Raw genomic sequence first — 19,653 nt, forward strand, 5'->3', positions numbered from 1 at the left:
GTATCGGTATCGGTGCAACCCTAATTATAATTAATTATTAATTATAATTAATTATTAGTTATCTATCTATCTATATATCATATTTCTATCTATGTATCTATCTATCTATATATATGATGTTGGGTTGTTTTCTGCCACATGTTCATATTTATCAAGGTGTTTAATGTCCTTTTAAATGGAAACAAATTATTCTGAAATAAAATAGTGCTTGGAATGAATTGGAAATTATATATATATATATATATATATATATATATATATATATATATATATATATATATATATATATATATATATATATATATATATATATTTATATATATATATATATATACAGGGAGTGCAGAATTATTAGGCAAATGAGTATTTTGACCACATCATCCTCTTTATGCATGTTGTCTTTCTCCAAGCTGTATAGGCTCGAAAGCCTACTACCAATCAAGCATATTAGGTGATGTGCATCTCTGTAATGAGAAGGGGTGTGGTCTAATGACATCAACACCCTATATCAGGTGTGCATAATTATTAGGCAACTTCCTTTCCTTTGACAAAATGGGTCAAAAGAAGGACTTGACAGGCTCAGAAAAGTCAAAAATAGTGAGATATCTTGCAGAGGGATGCAGCACTCTTAAAATTGCAAAGCTTCTGAAGCGTGATCATCAAACAATCAAGCGTTTCATTCAAAATAGTCAACAGGGTCGCAAGAAGCGTGTGGAAAAACCAAGGCACAAAATAACTGCCCATGAACTGAGAAAAGTCAAGCGTGCAGCTGCCAAGATGCCACTTGCCACCAGTTTGGCCATATTTCAGAGCTGCAACATCACTGGAGTGCCCAAAAGCACAAGGTGTGCAATACTCAGAGACATGGCCAAGGTAAGAAAGGCTGAAAGACGACCACCACTGAACAAGACACACAAGCTGAAACGTCAAGACTGGGCCAAGAAATATCTCAAGACTGATTTTTCTAAGGTTTTATGGACTGATGAAATGAGAGTGAGTCTTGATGGGCCAGATGGATGGGCCCGTGGCTGGATTGGTAAAGGGCAGAGAGCTCCAGTCCAACTCAGACGCCAGCAAGGTGGAGGTGGCGTCCCTGTATATATATATATATATATATATATATATATATATATATATATATATATATATATATATATATATATATATACAGGGAGTGCAGAATTATTAGGCAAGTTGTATTTTTGAGGATTAATTTTATTATTGAACAACAACCATGTTCTCAATGAACCCAAAAACTCATTAATATCAAAGCTGAATAGTTTTGGAAGTAGTTTTTAGTTTGTTTTTAGTTATAGCTATTTTAGTGGGATATCTGTGTGTGCAGGTGACTATTACTGTGCATAATTATTAGGCAACTTAACAAAAAACAAATATATACCCATTTCAATTATTTATTTTTACCAGTGAAACCAATATAACATCTCAACATTCACAAATATACATTTCTGACATTCAAAAACAAAACAAAAACAAATCAGTGACCAATATAGCCACCTTTCTTTGCAAGGACACTCAAAAGCCTGCCATCCATGGATTCTGTCAGTGTTTTGATCTGTTCACCATCAACATTGCATGCAGCAGCAACCACAGCCTCCCAGACACTGTTCAGAGAGGTGTACTGTTTTCCCTCCTTGTAAATCTCACATTTGATGATGGACCACAGGTTCTCAATGGGGTTCAGATCAGGTGAACAAGGAGGCCATGTCATTAGATTTTCTTCTTTTATACCCTTTCTTGCCAGCCACGCTGTGGAGTACTTGGACGCGTGTGATGGAGCATTGTCCTGCATGAAAATCATGTTTTTCTTGAAGGATGCAGACTTCTTCCTGTACCACTGCTTGAAGAAGGTGTCTTCCAGAAACTGGCAGTAGGACTGGGAGTTGAGCTTGACTCCATCCTCAACCCGAAAAGGCCCCACAAGCTCATCTTTGATGATACCAGCCCAAACCAGTACTCCACCTCCACCTTGCTGGCGTCTGAGTCGGACTGGAGCTCTCTGCCCTTTACCAATCCAGCCACGGGCCCATCCATCTGGCCCATCAAGACTCACTCTCATTTCATCAGTCCATAAAACCTTAGAAAAATCAGTCTTGAGATATTTCTTGGCCCAGTCTTGACGTTTCAGCTTGTGTGTCTTGTTCAGTGGTGGTCGTCTTTCAGCCTTTCTTACCTTGGCCATGTCTCTGAGTATTGCACACCTTGTGCTTTTGGGCACTCCAGTGATGTTGCAGCTCTGAAATATGGCCAAACTGGTAGCAAGTGGTATCTTGGCAGCTGCACGCTTGACTTTTCTCAGTTCATGGGCAGTTATTTTGCGCCTTGGTTTTTCCACACGCTTCTTGCGACCCTGTTGACTATTTTGAATGAAACGCTTGATTGTTCGATGATCACGCTTCAGAAGCTTTGCAATTTTAAGAGTGCTGCATCCCTCTGCAAGATATCTCACTATTTTTGACTTTTCTGAGCCTGTCAAGTCCTTCTTTTGACCCATTTTGCCAAAGGAAAGGAAGTTGCCTAATAATTATGCACACCTGATATAGGGTGTTGATGTCATTAGACCACACCCCTTCTCATTAAAGAGATGCACATCATCTAATATGCTTAATTGGTAGTAGGCTTTCGAGCCTATACAGCTTGGAGTAAGACAACATGCATAAAGAGGATGATGTGGTCAAAATACTCATTTGCCTAATAATTCTGCACTCCCTGTATATATACACAGTGGGGCAAAAAAGTATTTAGTCAGCCACCAATTGTGCAGGTTCTCCCACTTAAGAAGATGAGAGAGGCCTGTAATTTTCATTATAGGTATACCTCAACTATGAGAGACAAAATGTGGAAACAAATCCAGACAATTAGATTGTCTGATTTGGAAAGAATTTATTTGCATAGTATGGTGGAAAATAGGTATTTGGTCACCTACAAACAAGCAAGATATCTGGCTTTCACAGACCTGTATCTTCTTCTTTAAGAGGCTCCTCTGTCCTCCACTCATTACCTGTATTAATGGCACCTGTTTGAACTTGTTATCAGTATAAAAGACACCTGTCCACACCAGAAACAAAATTGTAGACATTCACCAGGCTGGGAAGACTGAATCTGCAATAGGCAAGCAGCTTGGTGTGAAGAAATCAACTGTGGGAGCAATAATTAGAAAATGGAAGACATACAAGACCACTGATAATCTCCCTCGATCTGGGGCTCCACGCAAGATCTCACCCTGTGGGGTCAAAATGATCACAAGAATGGTGAGTAAACATCCCAGAACCACACGGGGGGACCTAGTGAATGGCCTGCAGAGAGCTGGGACCAACGTAACAAAGGCTACCATCAGTAACACACTACGCTGCCAGGGACTCAGATCCTGCAGTGCCAGACGTGTCCCCCTGCTTAAGCCAGTACATGTCCGGGCCCATCTGAAGTATTCTAGAGAGCATTTGGATGATCCATAAGCGGATTGGGAGAATGTCATATGGTCAGATGAAACCAAAGTAGAACTGTTTGGTAGAAACACAACTCGATGTGTTTGGAGGAGAGAGAATGCTGAGTTGCAACCAAAGAACACCATACCTACTGTGAAGCATGGGGGTGGCAATATCATGCTTTGGGGCTGTTTCTCTGCAAAGGGAACATGAAAGAATGAATGGGGCCATGTATCGTGAGATTTTGAGTGCAAACCTCCTTCCATCAGCAAGGGCATTGAAGATGAAACGTGGCTGGGTCTTTCAGCATGACAATGATCCCAAACACACCGCCCAAGGTCCTGGAGTGGCCTAGCCAGTCTCCAGATCTCAACCCCATAGAAAACCTTTGGAAGGAGTTGAAAGTCCGTGTTGCCCAGCAACAGTCCCAAAACATCACTGCTCTAGAGGAGATCTGCATGCAGGAATGGGCCAACATACCAGCAACAGTGTGTGAAAACCTTGTGAAGACTTACAGAAAACGTTTGACCTCTGTCATTGCCAACAAAGGATATATAACAAAGTATTGAGATTAACTTTTGATATTGACCAAATACTTATTTTCCATCATAATATGCAAATAAATTCTTTCCAAATCAGAAAATTTGATTGTCTGGATTTGTTTCCACATTTTGTCTCTCATAGTTGAGGTATACCTATGATGAAAATTACAGGCCTCTCTCATCTTCTTAAGTGGGAGAACTTGCACAATTGGTGGCTGACTAAATACTTTTTTGCCCCACTGTATATATATATATATATATATATATATATATATATATATACTGTATATTAAAGCCACATTGAAGATATATATATATATATATATTTTAAGTTTAGCCATAATTTAGCATGAAAAGTTAAGTACACTGAAAGTATCTTTAATACAAAGTTGTTTAGGTTCAATAGAATCCATCCAATAGGTATAAAATTACAGAAATGATATGGGGTAGAGAAGGTGTTAGCAAATATAGCCCACTTTCATCTCTCCTGATTGACTGAAGTCAGTCATCATTCACATCACATGAGCTTTGAGTTTTTATTGTAGGGTGTCTGTTAAATATTAGCCTAAAGATCAAAAAGTGATTTCTCCTGGTAGAATTGTTTTTTATTAAAAACATATTTAAATGTGTATTAAAAGGATTTAAGGTCCACATACAATATTGTAATGATTTAATTATGTTTGGCCATCAATATTTACAAACCTAAGCAATATTTCATGCTTCATGTGGTAGTGAATATGTTAAAAACCATTTCTAAACGCCATTTCATCAAAATTGAATTGTATCTGTATTCCATGAGATTCTTTTTCCCAGATATATATTACATGGAAATAATTCCATCTTCTTAAACCCCTCCTGTTTATGACATTATAACCACATTGCTAGGCTAATGTCTTTCGTCAAAAAAGTGCCTCTGCACAATGTATAAACTACATTCCATCTGTTTAAGATTACAACCAATAATTTGACAGAAGAATTATGGATTTGTGCTATGCAAAATATCATATTAATTAAAAGGGCTTTACAATGGCAAAATGGCAGCACCAGGGGAATTTTTCATTTCTTTTTTTAGCAGATCTGTTGGAGCACTATTTCAACATCATCTGAGAAACACTATACAACATTTTCACATCAGAAAGTAGTAATATACATATTCAAACCCTGATGGATTAATAATATACAAAGATATTCTAACCTAGATGTTGCTTTTCATTTGTATAAAAGATAACCTACACAAAATTCCACATATACTTTAGACAAAATGCAGTAGCATATAATTTGTTTTGTTCCAAGTTAAGCATATGAATATTCTCTCTGCAACAATTTGCAATTTTACTTTATTTAGGTTAGGTGGAAGTTTCATTAGACAATCTCTTAAATCAAAATAATTTCCTATGAACAGTATAAGATGCTTTAGAGCAGAATCTACTCAAGAAGTTGCATATGCTGTCACTGTAGTTCAGGGTGAGTTATTAACTTTCCAGTGGAAGAATTTTCTGTTTTTCCATGCTACTTAAAGGACAACTCTATGCAGTTTTACATAATAAAAAGCAGTAGAATTTTTTCTGATAATTATTTTTTTCTCACATTTTCTGGCCCCCTGTATCATGTGACAGACATCCACCAATCACAGACTATTATAGGTATACCCTGTGAGTTTGTGCACGTTGTCAGTAGGATCTTGTTCCCCAGAAAGTGTGAATATAAAAAGACTGTGCAAAATTTGATAATGGAATTAAATTAGAAAGTGTCTTAAAACGACATGTTCTTTCGGAATCATAAAAGTTTATTTCAACTTAAGTGTCCCTTTAAGATCACTAAGTTGAATGAAGGTTAGTTACATGAATAATGAATTAGCACTTTTGTACACCATCTAATAAGTGTAACATACTGCATATGTTTTCAACTTCTGATAAACATATGGTGGGAACTTTTCAATTCCAACTATTCTAAGACAATTAGGAAGCAAATTCAAGGTTATCTAGTTGGTTATTTGTATTTCATTAAGTTTTTTTTTTTAAGGTAGGATGTGTATTTAGCCAATTTCCTAACACCCATACGCTCTCTTCCAAATCACCTTTTCCACTTCTGAAAATTCCCAATTCTCATTTTCTATATCTATTAAAATGATCAGGCTATCCAATGTGGGTAAAAACAAAAATTCAAGACTATAAGCAAGGTCCATCTTAACTTGAAACACTTGAAAAGTCATGAATGGTATATTTTGAGATCCAAACTCATAACCTTTAAAGGGACAGTCAAGTCCAAAAAAAACTTTCATGTTTCAAATAGGGCATGTCATTTTAAACAACTTTCCAATTTACTTTTATCACAAATTTAGCTTTGTTCTCTTGGTATAATTAGTTGAAAGCTAAACCTAGGAGGTTCAAATGCTAATTTCTTAAACCTTGAAGGCCGCCTCTAACCTAAATGCATTTTGATAGTTTTTAACCACTAGAGGGCATTAGTTCACGTGTTTCATATAGATAACATTGAGCTCATGCACATGAATTTACCATGGAGACAGCTCTGATTGGCAAAAAATGCAAGTCTGTCAAAAGAACTGAAATAAGGGAGCAGTCTGCTGAGGCTTAGATACAAGGTAATTACAGAGGTAAAACGTTTATAATTATAACTGTGTTGGTTATGCAAAACTGGGGAATTGGTAATTAGGGATTATCTATCTTTTAAAACAACAAAAATTCTGGTGTTGACTGTCCCTTTAATATTCCATGCATGACAACAGGATATCATACCACTGAGGCATGGGACTACGAGAACCTCAGCTATAAATGACCAGCATGAACTTATAGATTCTGAATATGTCTTACTACTCCATTTTGGTGCTGGTGAAAAATGAGATGTCCATAAATGCTTTTCAATTTTGAATAGAAGCATTTTTAAAAATACAAAGAAATCATAAAAACGTCTCCTAGTAAAAACTCTAGTGATAGAGTATGCATGTGTCCTTTGTACCTGTATTCAGATTCCACATCATAATAGAGCACATATATCAGAGATGACTCAACCTGCATCTACACTGATAAATACATGCCACCAAAGGCTATCTGAGCAGGTTACGTGTTGGAATGAGGGTGCACAAGACATATGCAGATATGCTCCATGCACAGTAAAAGCTACACTGAAACAGTCATAACTTTAGTATTTTTGGATAGTAGAAGTAAATAAAAGAGTCTAAAAGGGACCACACCATACAATGGCCTAGATACATAGACTGCAGTAAAGGATAACAAGGGCCTAATTGAAAAGATCATGTTTCTGTTGAGCATTGCTTGAACTATATTTTACAGTATTTAATTAGTGTGTGCTCCTGTCTACTACAGAACTTTTAATGTCTAAAAAAATAGATAATCATTTCATTACCCATTACCCAGTTTTGCATAACCAACAATGTTACATTAATATAATTTTTTACCTATGTGATTACCTTGAATGTATCTAAGGCTCTGCAGACTGCCCCATTATCACAGTTCTTTTGACAGACATACAGTTTAGCCAATCAGTGCTGACTCATAAATAACTTCACGGGAGTGAGCACAATGTTATCTTTATGGCACAAATGAACTAGCGCTGAATAGTTGTGAAAAACTGTCAAAATTCACTGAGAAAAGAGGCGGCCTTTAAGGGCTTAGAAATTAGCATATGAGCCAACCTAGGTTTAGCTTTCAACAAAGAATACCAAATTTGATGATAAAAGTAAATTGGAAAATTCTAAATAATGAAAATTTAATTTTGACTAGACTGTCCCTTTAAATAAATGTTTTTTGATTGAAAATATTCACATGTATGTTTAGTTATAGTATAGGATGAAAGGCGTCATGAAGGCAATCTAGAGGCATGGTCAGATTTTCTACTGTAGAACGAAGGTATGGTGTGGTCGGATATTTCACTATAGACCGAAAGGCCTTTTCAGGCCAGTAACAGCGGAGGTCTCGCTATCAGTGAGACCCAAGCTATTACACCCCTAGATGTGCAACAGACAGCCTAGGTACATTATGAGGGGTGACAATATTTGTGTTTAATAGTTTGAGCTTTTAAATATTACTGAATACTTTATCTGCTAAATATAATAATAATACTTTGTACGACCATTTATGACAATGGTTGTCACCACAGGACTCACATTAGGTCATATTTAAATAATATCTATACTAGAACCCAAGTGAGAGAATGTGTGATCATTGTATTTACCTTTTGTCAAAAACATATATCTTAAAATATATCTTAGTTATCCCTGTGTGCTGGTGGTTAAAATAGTTATAGTTTGTGCTAGAACATTCCATTTAATGTTATTTATATCAGTTCCTTTGCATTACAGAAGATTAATAACTAGATTGTCAAATTAATATTTTTTTTTAGGGTTGTTAATTTATTCTTTTTGGGAGCTAAGATCACTGATTTGGGCAACAGACTAGTTTTTGTCAGTAACACAAATCGCAGAACAATTTGAGCCAATCGTTTAAAGCTCTCTGGCAGTGTTCCTGTTTTTTTTCTCTAGTGGGTCATCCCATAAATAAAAAGAGCTTTATAAAAGTAGTGATTTTAATGCATATTTGTATCCCAATAATTCCACAGAAAGAATGAGCAACAGAGGGGGAACTAGGACTTTTGCCTAGAAAATCTCTTCTGTATGCCAGATAAAGGGTTATGGTCTGTATCTCAGTGTCATAACACACGTTATCCAATGTCTCAGTTTCCATTAAGCCATAGAGAAGATTAAACCATTGCAATTCTCCTGTTCTGTCATTTTTATTACAAAAGCTATAATTGCACTTTTGTTGTTATGATTAGAAAACTATTTTGGCAGGGCAATACACATCTTGCTTGATATTAATGAGAATCTAGTCCTCGCTAATACCCAGTTAAATTAGTAGTGGGTGTAAACAGAGACAAATGTTTGTCTCTGGCATTTGTTATTCAGCTGCCCTTACGCTCTTCTACACCTGCGCTTAGTAATGTTGCCACTACTTAAAGGGACGTGAATGTGAAAACTAACTTTCATTGTTGATATAGAGCAAGCAATTTAAAAGACATTTCAGTTTACCTTCTTTCTTTGTATTCTTTGTTTTAAAACATACATAAGTAGGCTCATGAATAGCAGTGAACTACAGCGAGAAAGCTTGTGATTGGTGGCTACACACATATGCCTCTTGCCATTGGGTCACCAGATGTCTTATGCTAGGTCCCAGCAGTATATTGCTGGAGCAGGCCGTAGCTTTACTAAACCATGAAAGTTAATTTTTATTTCCATATCCTTATACAATTATGATTTTACCCCCACAGTATCCAGTGGCATCGCTACAAATTAAATGTGGGGAGAGCACTTCTAAGTGACCCACTGGTAAATTGTGGGCGTGGCCCAGGCGAAAAGGCTGGGTGGAGGAAGGGGATGGGTGTGTCACAGGTAGGGATGGGCGAATCTTTCTAAAAATTTAAAATTTTAAAACAAATTTTGATACATTCGTTCGTTCTAATCGCATTTCGAATGTTTAAATAACATTCTAACATTCTATTTTCGAATTTTTGTTTTTGAATTTTTCAATAACATTCGAAAATATTTGTTCGAATAATAGAATGTTTAGCTATGTATTTTATATTACATTCAATTTCAAAATGTAATATTTTCGAATTTGAATGTGACATTCAAATTCAAATGTGACATTCGAATTTGAATGTGACATTTGAATTCAAAATAGTAATTTTAGTCTACAACTGTGTTTTATAAATGTAATATTCAAATTCAGATGCTACATTCGAATTCAAATGTCACATTCAAATTTGAAATAGTATTTCTAGTCTACAACTGTGTTTTATAAATGTAATATTCGAATGTCACATTTGAATCCGAACATCACATTCGAAAACTGTAAATAACATTCAAAAATTGAATTTTTATGAATATTCGTTCTTATCAACATTCGAATATGTAAATCGAATTTCTACAATAACATTCGTTCTAACATTCGAATTCGAATATAAACACATTTGTCCATCCCTAGTCACAGGCAGAGTCGGGTAGAGCTGGGGTGGGAAAGCAAGGAGTAAGCACTGTTTATGGGCACATGGTGGTTACTCATTATGCTGGGAGGGGGGCTAGTGCCCTCCTGTCCCCCCCAGAGATGCTGGAGTACATCCTGCAGGTTTCAGAAACCTGACTCTGCAGCATCCTATGCAGTGATTGGTTTCGGTTTTAAATAACTTTTTAATTTACTTTAATTGGCACATTTGCTTTGTTCTCTTGATATTCTTTGTTAAAAGCTAAATCAAGGTAGGCTCATATGCAAATTTTTACAGTGCTAGTACATGTGTGCCATATAGATAACATTATGCTCACTCCCGTGAAGTTACTTATGAGACACCACTGACTGGCTAAAATGCAAGGCTGCCAAAAGAACTGAAATAAGGGGGCAGTCTGCAGACGCTTGGATACAGGTAATCACAGAGGTAAAAAGTGTATTAATATAACTGTGTTGGTTATGCAAAACTAGGGAATGGGTAATAAAGGGATTATCAATATTTCTAAACAATAAAAATTCTGGAGTAGACTGTCCCTTTGAAATCACAAATCTACCAGGGCATTAATGAAATGTAAGAGAGCACTCAAAACACAGGACAGTGTTGTGTAAAGGACTTGATTAGTCAGGCAAGTGCTCATCTGAGTTATAGAGCCCTTAGACAGCTCATGCGGTTAAAGAACATTATAGTAGAAAAATGTAATGTTAACACTAGCAACCCTGCAATGCTATGTGTTTAACCCTTGCAAAGTTGTTAAACACATAGTTGAAGAACCACTTAGGAGCCAGAGCGGACATGACTGATTACCTTATCAGCAGCAGTAGATTCACAAAAAAACAAACACATATTTTAAAAAACATTTTGTTAGTATAATTTACAACATTTTGCAAGTCTAGAACAGCTCAAAGATACACCTCTTGAAAAGTGTAGTGGAATTCATGTAATTAGTCTCCTGTGCTGTGACCAATTAGCGAGCGACAGGGGAAATTAGTTTGTGCTCTGAACTAACCAATCATTCTGTAGAATGTTGCACCATACTAACAAATGATAGAGGCATATTCAGGTGTTTAAGAGCAAAAGCAAAGATATATGAGAAATGTTTTATTCAGGAAAATAAAACCTATATTGCAGTTTATACTGCAATATAGTTTTATTTTCCTGAATTAAAGGAACATGAAACCCAATTTTATTTTTCATGATTGTGATACAGCATACAATTTTAAACAAATTTCCAATTTACTTCTGCTATCTAATTTGCTTTGTTGTCTGTTTGTCTTTTTCTTGAAAAGAATACTTAGGTGGCTAAGGAGCTGCGAGCCAGATTCGGATTGGTCGCTGCAAAAATAAACCTCTTATCATTGGCTTACTGATGAGTTCAGCTAGCTCCCAGTAAAGCATTGTTGCTCCTTCAATAAAAGATACCAAGAGAATGAAGCAAAATTGATAATAAAAGTAATTTGGAAAGTTGTTTAAAAGTGTATGCACTATCAGAATTATGAAAGAAAAATTATGGGTTTCGTGTCCCTTTAAACATTTTATGTGGGGTACATTGTTAAGTTTGATGTCTCATTCGGAAAACACATATATTTAAAGGGACATTAAACACTAAAAAAAATGCTAGATAGAATGATACATTCAAAGAAAAGATTAGTCTGAGCATAACATGTATATGTTTTATTTACAGTTTCATTAGTTGTTTAAATAGTGACAAAATAAGTGTAAAGTTTTAGTGTCTATAAAACTATGGGAGCTGCCATGTTGTAACTTATCTTAACTTCTCTGCTGTGGCCAATTAGGGACAGTTATAAATAAGTCACTTGAGTGTGCAACCAATGGCTTTGTGGCATATAACGTTATTCTGTAATTCCATTTCTAACAGGAACTTAAAAGCTCACAATTTCAGAATGGAATTACAGGAATTATCATTTTATATTACCATCTCAAAGTGTTTAATGTCCATTTAACATTGATTACTAATCTGTGTTTTTCCCCTTTAGGAGGAATACTTGATGAGCTAATCTGCAAAAGCCCAGATAACCGAAAAGGAAGAGATCTCCTTAAAATTCCTTTTGAGATGTATAAGAGTTGTCCACCTATGACAGCCCCCTATGTGATGGCTAACATTCACCATCATAACATAGAGCACAGGAGTAATGGGAAACACGGTCTCCATGGAGATTACGGAGATGGTGGAACCCATTCAGAATGTGAACCGAAACCAAAACCTCGTCCAGCCAATTTGCGACATGCCATAGCCACCGTAGTAATAACTGGGGTTGTTTGTGGAATTGTGTGTCTAATGATGTTGGCAGCTGCTATTTATGGTTGTGCGTATGCTGCAATTATGGCTAAATACCACAGGGAACTCAAGGAAGTGGAACACTTGGCTCCAGTAAATGAACATGGGAGTCCGGAGGAAAAAGAACCGCTTGATAACTCTTTGGCTTGATCTAAATTTGACTATGGTTTTTAAGAAGTAAAGAAAAAAAAAGAAAAAAACAATACATTTTGTAAGCTAGTGGAAAACTCACAACAAAAACTGATCTAACTTTTTACTCTTGCCTTTGAAACAAGATATTTATATAAAGGCTCAAAACTATTACCTGTATTCTGATTTTGAGTTTGCAATAATGTAAACAGATAAAATAAGGGCTTAGTTTTGAGATAATGCCTGCGCCCTCATATTTATTTATTTCCTTATTTTTTTTATATTTACCATAATAAAGGGTCATGATCTTAAGTTGGTAGCAAGTTCAGGTGTAATTTGTTTATAGAACTGGAGGTTGATTCATGGAATATACTTCCAGTAGAGGAGGTAAGGACAAAGACTGTAAAATAATTCAAGAACACCTGGGATAAGCAAAAGGTTAAACTGAGAATTACTTTAGCTGCTCACAATTTTAATGTATTTGTGATAGATTAGTTTACCAGATATATTTCAGTGTCTATTTAAAACAGATGTTTTCAGTAATATGCAAATGTGATTATTTATATTCTGTTTGTAATGTTTGTTCTTTAACCATTAGTTTCATTACTAAATAATAATATTATACTGAAAAAAAGCTTTATATTAGTTTTTTCACCAAATTTTGTATATAAAATCTATAAACCAGGTAAATGACAAATGCATTCTAAATAGATACAAGTACAGCAAAAAAAATATGTAATTTATTTATTTTATGTGTGAAACTAAAATTGGAAACATTTATAAGCTATGTTACAGTAAACAGAAATGTTAAGCTTATTTATACGTTGCTGAATTAAAAGTGTTTTTTTAATATATGCATTTGATACTATTCATCAACCGTTATACCCTACAAAAGATCTGCATTCAAAATAAATGTTTTAAAAGTGTTTAAACCTGTCATCTTGTTACTACAACTAGATTTTTTTTATAGTCTGAGTCAGTGCTCCCTTTAAGGTCAGTTTAGTGAGCGACCCAGCAATGAAACAGTTAATTAGTAGCGCAATCAGCAAACATTGCACAATGCAGACTGCAAGGTGTGGTTCCCTTATTAACTGTGTCACTGCTGGATCGCTCACACAACTTACCTTAGAGGGAACACTGGTCTGAGTGTCTTAAAGGGACAGTAATAAACACTTTGAGATGTGATAAAAAATGGATAGTCAAATTGTCAAATTTCCAAAACAATATGTGCATATATATATATATATATAAAAAAAAGATATAGGGGTAGATTTAATAAGGGCAGAATGGCCCTTGTTTCAGTGCGAGCCTTCAGGCTTGCCGGAAACAGCAGTTATGAAGCAGCGGTCTGAAGACCGCTGCTCCATAACTTGTCTGCTGCCTCTGAGGCTGCTGTCTTCAATCCTCCCGATCCTACACAATCAAACTGATTGACACCCCCTGTTAGCGGCTGCGAATCTGCAGGGGGCGGCATGGCACAAGCCGTTCTGGTGAACTGCTTGTGCAATGATAAATGCCGACAGCGTATGCTGTCGACATTCAGCGATGTCTGTCAGACATGATATGCTACAGCGTATAATGTCAGACAGACATTGGTAAATCTACCCCATAGAGTTTAATTGTTACAATCCTGAAAAATATAAAAATCCAAACTCTTCTTAGAGTCTGATGCTATACCAAAGGATCTCGCAAAGTTGGTATTAAGTGGAACTGGGAAAATTCTCAGACAAACTGAGGAACGTAGAATCCTCTGGGTGTAGAAACTCATTTAGGGCCAGCTACAAGGGGAGTGCTATTTAAAACTCCTGCTAAGCGTTAACTGCACTAAAAATAACCTTTTTGCACGTCGGGTAGCGATCGTATTATAAATTAAAAATAAACAATTTTTGCTCGCTGAAATTAGGATATCATACGTGTAATAACCTATTCCACCACATAAGTTAATGGAGCAAAAAAAGTGGAAAAAAACACTCTACTTGCGCGCAAACCCTATACTCAAGTGTGCTAACCCAACATGAAAATATAAATATTTTACATTCCAATGTTCTTCACATCCCACATGATTATATATAGGTATAGATATATATAGGAATATCTATTTATAAATACATATAACATTGAATGTGAAATATTTACAGTAAATACACAGCATAACACTTTATTAATTATGAATATTCCATACATATGGTTTTACATGTTCTATTCTACTTGACTGCAAAGGGCTCCAATGCACTTATATAGATGTCTATAAATATGTACATATGTACTGTATTTATGTGTTTATATGTGTATATATGTCTGTAAATACATATATACACATATAACTACATATGCACAAACATATATACATATATATATTTATATATATATATATATATATATACATATATATACTGTATATATATATATATATATTCGTGATGGACCGATATCGTTTTTTCAGGGCCGATACCGATACCGATTATTGACCGACTTTCAGGCCCATAACAGGGGCCAATATTCTGTACAATATTCTGTACAAATTTTGAAAAATCTACACAATTTCTACACAAATCTGGTATAAACTGAACATGCTTATTATTATTAAAATTTTAAACATTAAAAGTAAACATCTGGGAAAAATAAAGTGCTTGAAAATTAACTTATTAAATTGCTTCCCAAAACATAGAAAATGGCATAAATCCCTTTTAATCTGCACACTGATATAAAAATATAAAATAAATTTAAGTCACTACTGCAAAGCTAGACACTACACAATTTATTTAACCCCTTAATGACCGCAGCACTTTTCCATTTTCTGTCCGTTTGGGACCAAGGCTATTTTTACATTTTTGTGGTGTTTGTGTTTAGCTGTAATTTTCCTCTTGCTCATTTATTGTACCCACACATATTATATACCGTTTTTCTCGCCATTAAATGGACTTTCCAAAGATACCATTATTTTCATCATATCTTATAATTTATTATAAATTTGTTTTTAAAATATGAGAAAAAAATAGAAAAAAAACACTTTTTCTAACTTTGACCCCCAAAATCTGTTACACATCTACAATCACCAAAAAACACCCATGCTAAATATTTTCTAAATTTTGTCCTGAGTTTAGAAATACCCAATGTTTACATGTTCTTTGCTTTTTTTTGCAAGTTATAGGGCCATAAATACAAGTAGCACTTTGCTATTTCCAAACCATTTTATTCAAGACTAGCGCTAGTTACATTGGGACACTGATATCTTTCAGGAATCCCTGAATATCCCTTGACATGTATATATATTTTTTTAGAAGACATCCCAAAGTATTGATCTAGGCCAATTTTGGTATATTTCATGCCACCATTTCACCGCCAAATGCGATCAAATACAAAAAATCGTTCACTTTTTCACAAACTTTCGGTTTCTCACTGAAATTATTTACAAACAGCTTGTGCAATTATGGCATAAATGGTTGTAAATTTTTCTCTGGGATCCCCTTTGTTCAGAAATAGCAGACATATATGGCTTTGGCATTGCTTTTTGGTAATTAGAAGGCCGCTAAATGCCGCTGCGCACCACACGTGTATTATGCCCAGTAGTGCAGGGGTTAATTAGGGAGCTTGTAGGGAGCTTGTAGGGTTAATTTTAGCTTTAGTGTAGTGTAGCAGACAACCCAAAGTATTGATCAAGGCCCATTTTGGTATATTGCATGCCACCATTTTACCGCTAAATGCGATCAAATTAAAAAAAACGTTGAATTTTTCACAATTTTAGGTTTCTCACTGAAATTATTTACAAATAGCTTGTGCAATTATGGCACAAATGGTTGTAAATTCTTCTCTGGGATCCCCTTTGTTCAGAAATAGCAGACATATATGACTTTGGCGTTGCTTTCTGGTAATTAGAAGGCCGCTAAATGCTGCTGCGCATCACACGTGTATTATGGCTAGCAGTGAAGGGGTTAATTAGGTAGTATGTAGGGAGCTTGCAGGGTTAATTTTAGCTTTAGTGTAGAGATCAGCCTCCCACCTGACACATCAGACCCCCTGATCCCTCCCAAACAGCTCCCTTCCCTCCCCCACCCCACAATTGTCTCCGCCATCTTAAGTACTGGCAGAAAGTCTGCCAGTACTAAAATAAAAGGTTTTTTTATTTTTATTTTTATTTTTTTTAAGCATATTTACATATGCTGGGGGTGTAGCATCCCCCCTTAGCCCCCAACCTCCCTGATCCCCCCAAACAGCTCTCTAATCCTCCCCATCTGCCTTATTGGGGGCCATCTTGGGTACTGGCAGCTGTCTGCCAGTACCCATTTTGCAAAATAAAAAGTTTTTTTTTTGTTTTTATTTTTAGTTTCTGTAGTGTAGCTTCCCCCCCCCCACAGACCAACCCCCACCACCTGCCTGATCTTTTTACTGCCAACTTTATTTCCCCTTTTTAGTAAATTTTAATGGTACTTTTTCTGTAGTGCAGCGGTTCCCACCCGCTCCCTCCCGTGCACGCGCCCGCCCCCACCCCCCGTGCACGCGCGCGCGCCCGTGCGCGCCCCCCGGGCATTCCCGCCCCCGATCCCGCCCCCCTCAGCATCATCCGGGGCCATCGATGGCCGCCACCCGCCTCCCACACCGGCTCCTATCCACCCACAAACGTAGCCGTTAATGTCCGGTGCAGAGAGGGCCACAGAGTGGCTCTCTCTGCATCGGATGGCTACAAATGGTTATTGCAGTGATGCCTCGATATCGAGGCATCCTGCAATAACCGGAAAGCAGCTGGAAGCGAGCAGGATCGCTTCCAGCTGCTTTCCACACCGAGGACGTGCAGGGTACGTCCTCAGGCATTAACTGCCTTTTTTTTGAGGACGTACCCTGCACGTCCTCGGTCGTTAAGGGGTTAATACTCCCAGTTAAGTAGAAAAACATTATAGTACAGAAAGCATAACATTTCAGCATGTTCTCCTGTTAAACGGCTTCTTTTTTTTCATATATTGCTGCCACTTCACTAAAAACACGCTTACTTGGTACACTTTACAGATAAGGGTTAAATGTAAAGTAAAACAATATATACTGCCACTTGACAGGGAAAAAAAGGACATGCTGGAATATCAGTGCTAGGTTTATTTATTTGCTTTAATTTTTAATATGCTCATATATTTACTGGATTGCAAATACTGTCCCTGGTACTGAGGAGAGGACTATAAGTTTCTTTATTATGTCACTTATTGGCATTTTTTTTACATGTGTAACAGCTCCACCTAATGGTCCGTGCATTGTTATCCACTGCTAGAGAATATTGATACTAGCCTCCTATACTGCATAGCTTTCTAGTCAAGGTTTGTTGTTGTGGAATTTTTAATTGAATTGCCTGAACTATCATTTGTTTAATGTTTTTTTCTATGTGCATGAAAGGGGAAAATAAAATATTGAAATTAAAAAAAATCATTAAATGTAATAGTTTAAGTGAAATGTTTTGCAAATGTGTAAAAAATGTATCAGAATGCAACAAATAATGTTCTATTTGTGAGAGCAATTAGCAAGCAGATTGTTTTTATGTATTGCTGGCCCCTATGAGCAAATCAAAAGTAATTTAGCTCTGTGTACTTTAGGGAAACTATGTAGCTCTGTGTACTTCAGGGAAACTATGTAGCTTTAAGTGCCACTTAAAAATCACATTTTCCATTTCACAAATCATATATGTGCCTGCCATTGGGGGTATGGTAGTTGGTAACTGAGCTCTCAGGAACACCTGGGCTTGGACTCTGTTATCAGTGCTATTTATTATTAGATGCTATGCTATGTCCAGCTTATATGTGCTAAAGATGATTTGTGTGATGATTTGTGTCACTTAAAAGTACATAGTTTCCGTGAAGTACACAAAGCTAAATTTATATATATATATCAATTGTATGTAGGGCACTGCACTCACTTTCTATATTGTAAAATGCCCGGGATGCAATCAAAAGGTTATGCAAAAGTTCAAAATAGGAGCGCACTCGCCGGGTCTTAAATAAGATACTTTAATACATTAGTTCAGTGACGTTTCAGGGTAGTTAGCCCCGTCCTCAGACCATTAAAAACATTACAAGTTAGAATACATTTTAAACTTTACCCACCACCATCACCACGTAGCTACCGGAAGTGTCCCCGGCGTCTTGCATTACACACTGCGCAGGTCCGCCGGTTGTCATAGTAACCAATACAGGGAGTGCAGAATTATTAGGCAAATTAGTATTTTGACCACATCATCCTCTTTATGCATTTTGTCTTACTCCAAGCTGTATGGGCTCGAAAAAAATCAAAAACAGAGAGTTCTTGACAGAGGTGCGCCCACGGTGATGGAAGTGGAGATCAGTCCAAATATTCCAATGAAAGGCCGCTCTTCTGTAGCGTGTGTCAACGGTAAGATAATCTGTAGTGGGGAAACAGGAAGGCGCCAATAGGGTGATAACGCAAAGGACCCTGACAAGTAGGTTAGAAGGATAATGGTACTCACAAGCAGGGCGGCACTTGAACGTGCCTAACAAAGCAGGCCGGGACCTCAGCGTCGCCCGGAAGACTCACAACGGCAGCAACCAATCCTCGAGCCGGACCAAGTTCCGTGTGGCCAATCAGGATCGCTGGATACTCACACACCCTCCTCTTCGTATGCCGAATCCAAACACTGACACCTGACCTCACACTGCTAAGCATATTAGGTGATGTGCATCTCTGTAATGAGAAGGGGTGTGGTCTAATGACATCAACACCCTATATCAGGTGTGCATAATTATTAGGCAACTTCCTTTCCTTTGGCAAAATGGGTCAAAAGAAGGACTTGACAGGCTCAGAAAAGTCAAAAATAGTGAGATATCTTGCAGAGGGATGCAGCACTCTTAAAATTGCAAAGCTTCTGAAGCATGATCATCGAACAATCAAGCGTTTCATTCAAAATAGTCAACAGGGTCGCAAGAAGCGTGTGGAAAAACCAAGGGGCAAAATAACTGCCCATGAACTGAGAAAAGTCAAGCGTGCAGCTGCCAAGATGCCACTTGCCACCAGTTTGGCCATATTTCAGAGCTGCAACATCACTGGAGTGCCCAAAAGCACAAGGTGTGCAATACTCAGAGACATGGCCAAGGTAAGAAAGGCTGAAAGACGACCACCACTGAACAAGACACACAAGCTGAAACGTCAAGACTGGGCCAATAAATATCTCAAGACTGATTTTTCTAAGGTTTTATGGACTGATGAAATGAGA

At 36.8% G+C, this 19,653-nt stretch overlaps 2 protein-coding genes across 2 annotated transcripts in view; one reads left to right on the forward strand and one right to left on the reverse strand.

Annotated features, from left to right (window-relative positions):
• The window catches only part of LRTM1 (leucine rich repeats and transmembrane domains 1), a 44,134-nt gene extending 30,759 nt beyond the window's left edge, over positions 1-13,375 (forward strand). The window contains exon 3 of the mRNA XM_053720741.1: positions 12,019-13,375. Within this exon, the coding sequence (XP_053576716.1) occupies positions 12,019-12,470 (452 nt within the window). The 3' untranslated portion in view covers positions 12,471-13,375. The remainder of the gene's footprint in view (positions 1-12,018) is intronic.
• The window catches only part of CACNA2D3 (calcium voltage-gated channel auxiliary subunit alpha2delta 3), a 1,718,630-nt gene that overhangs the window by 370,390 nt on the left and 1,328,587 nt on the right, over positions 1-19,653 (reverse strand).

The sequence above is a fragment of the Bombina bombina genome, chromosome 7, assembly GCF_027579735.1.
Source record: "Bombina bombina isolate aBomBom1 chromosome 7, aBomBom1.pri, whole genome shotgun sequence".
Lineage (NCBI taxonomy): Eukaryota > Metazoa > Chordata > Amphibia > Anura > Bombinatoridae > Bombina > Bombina bombina.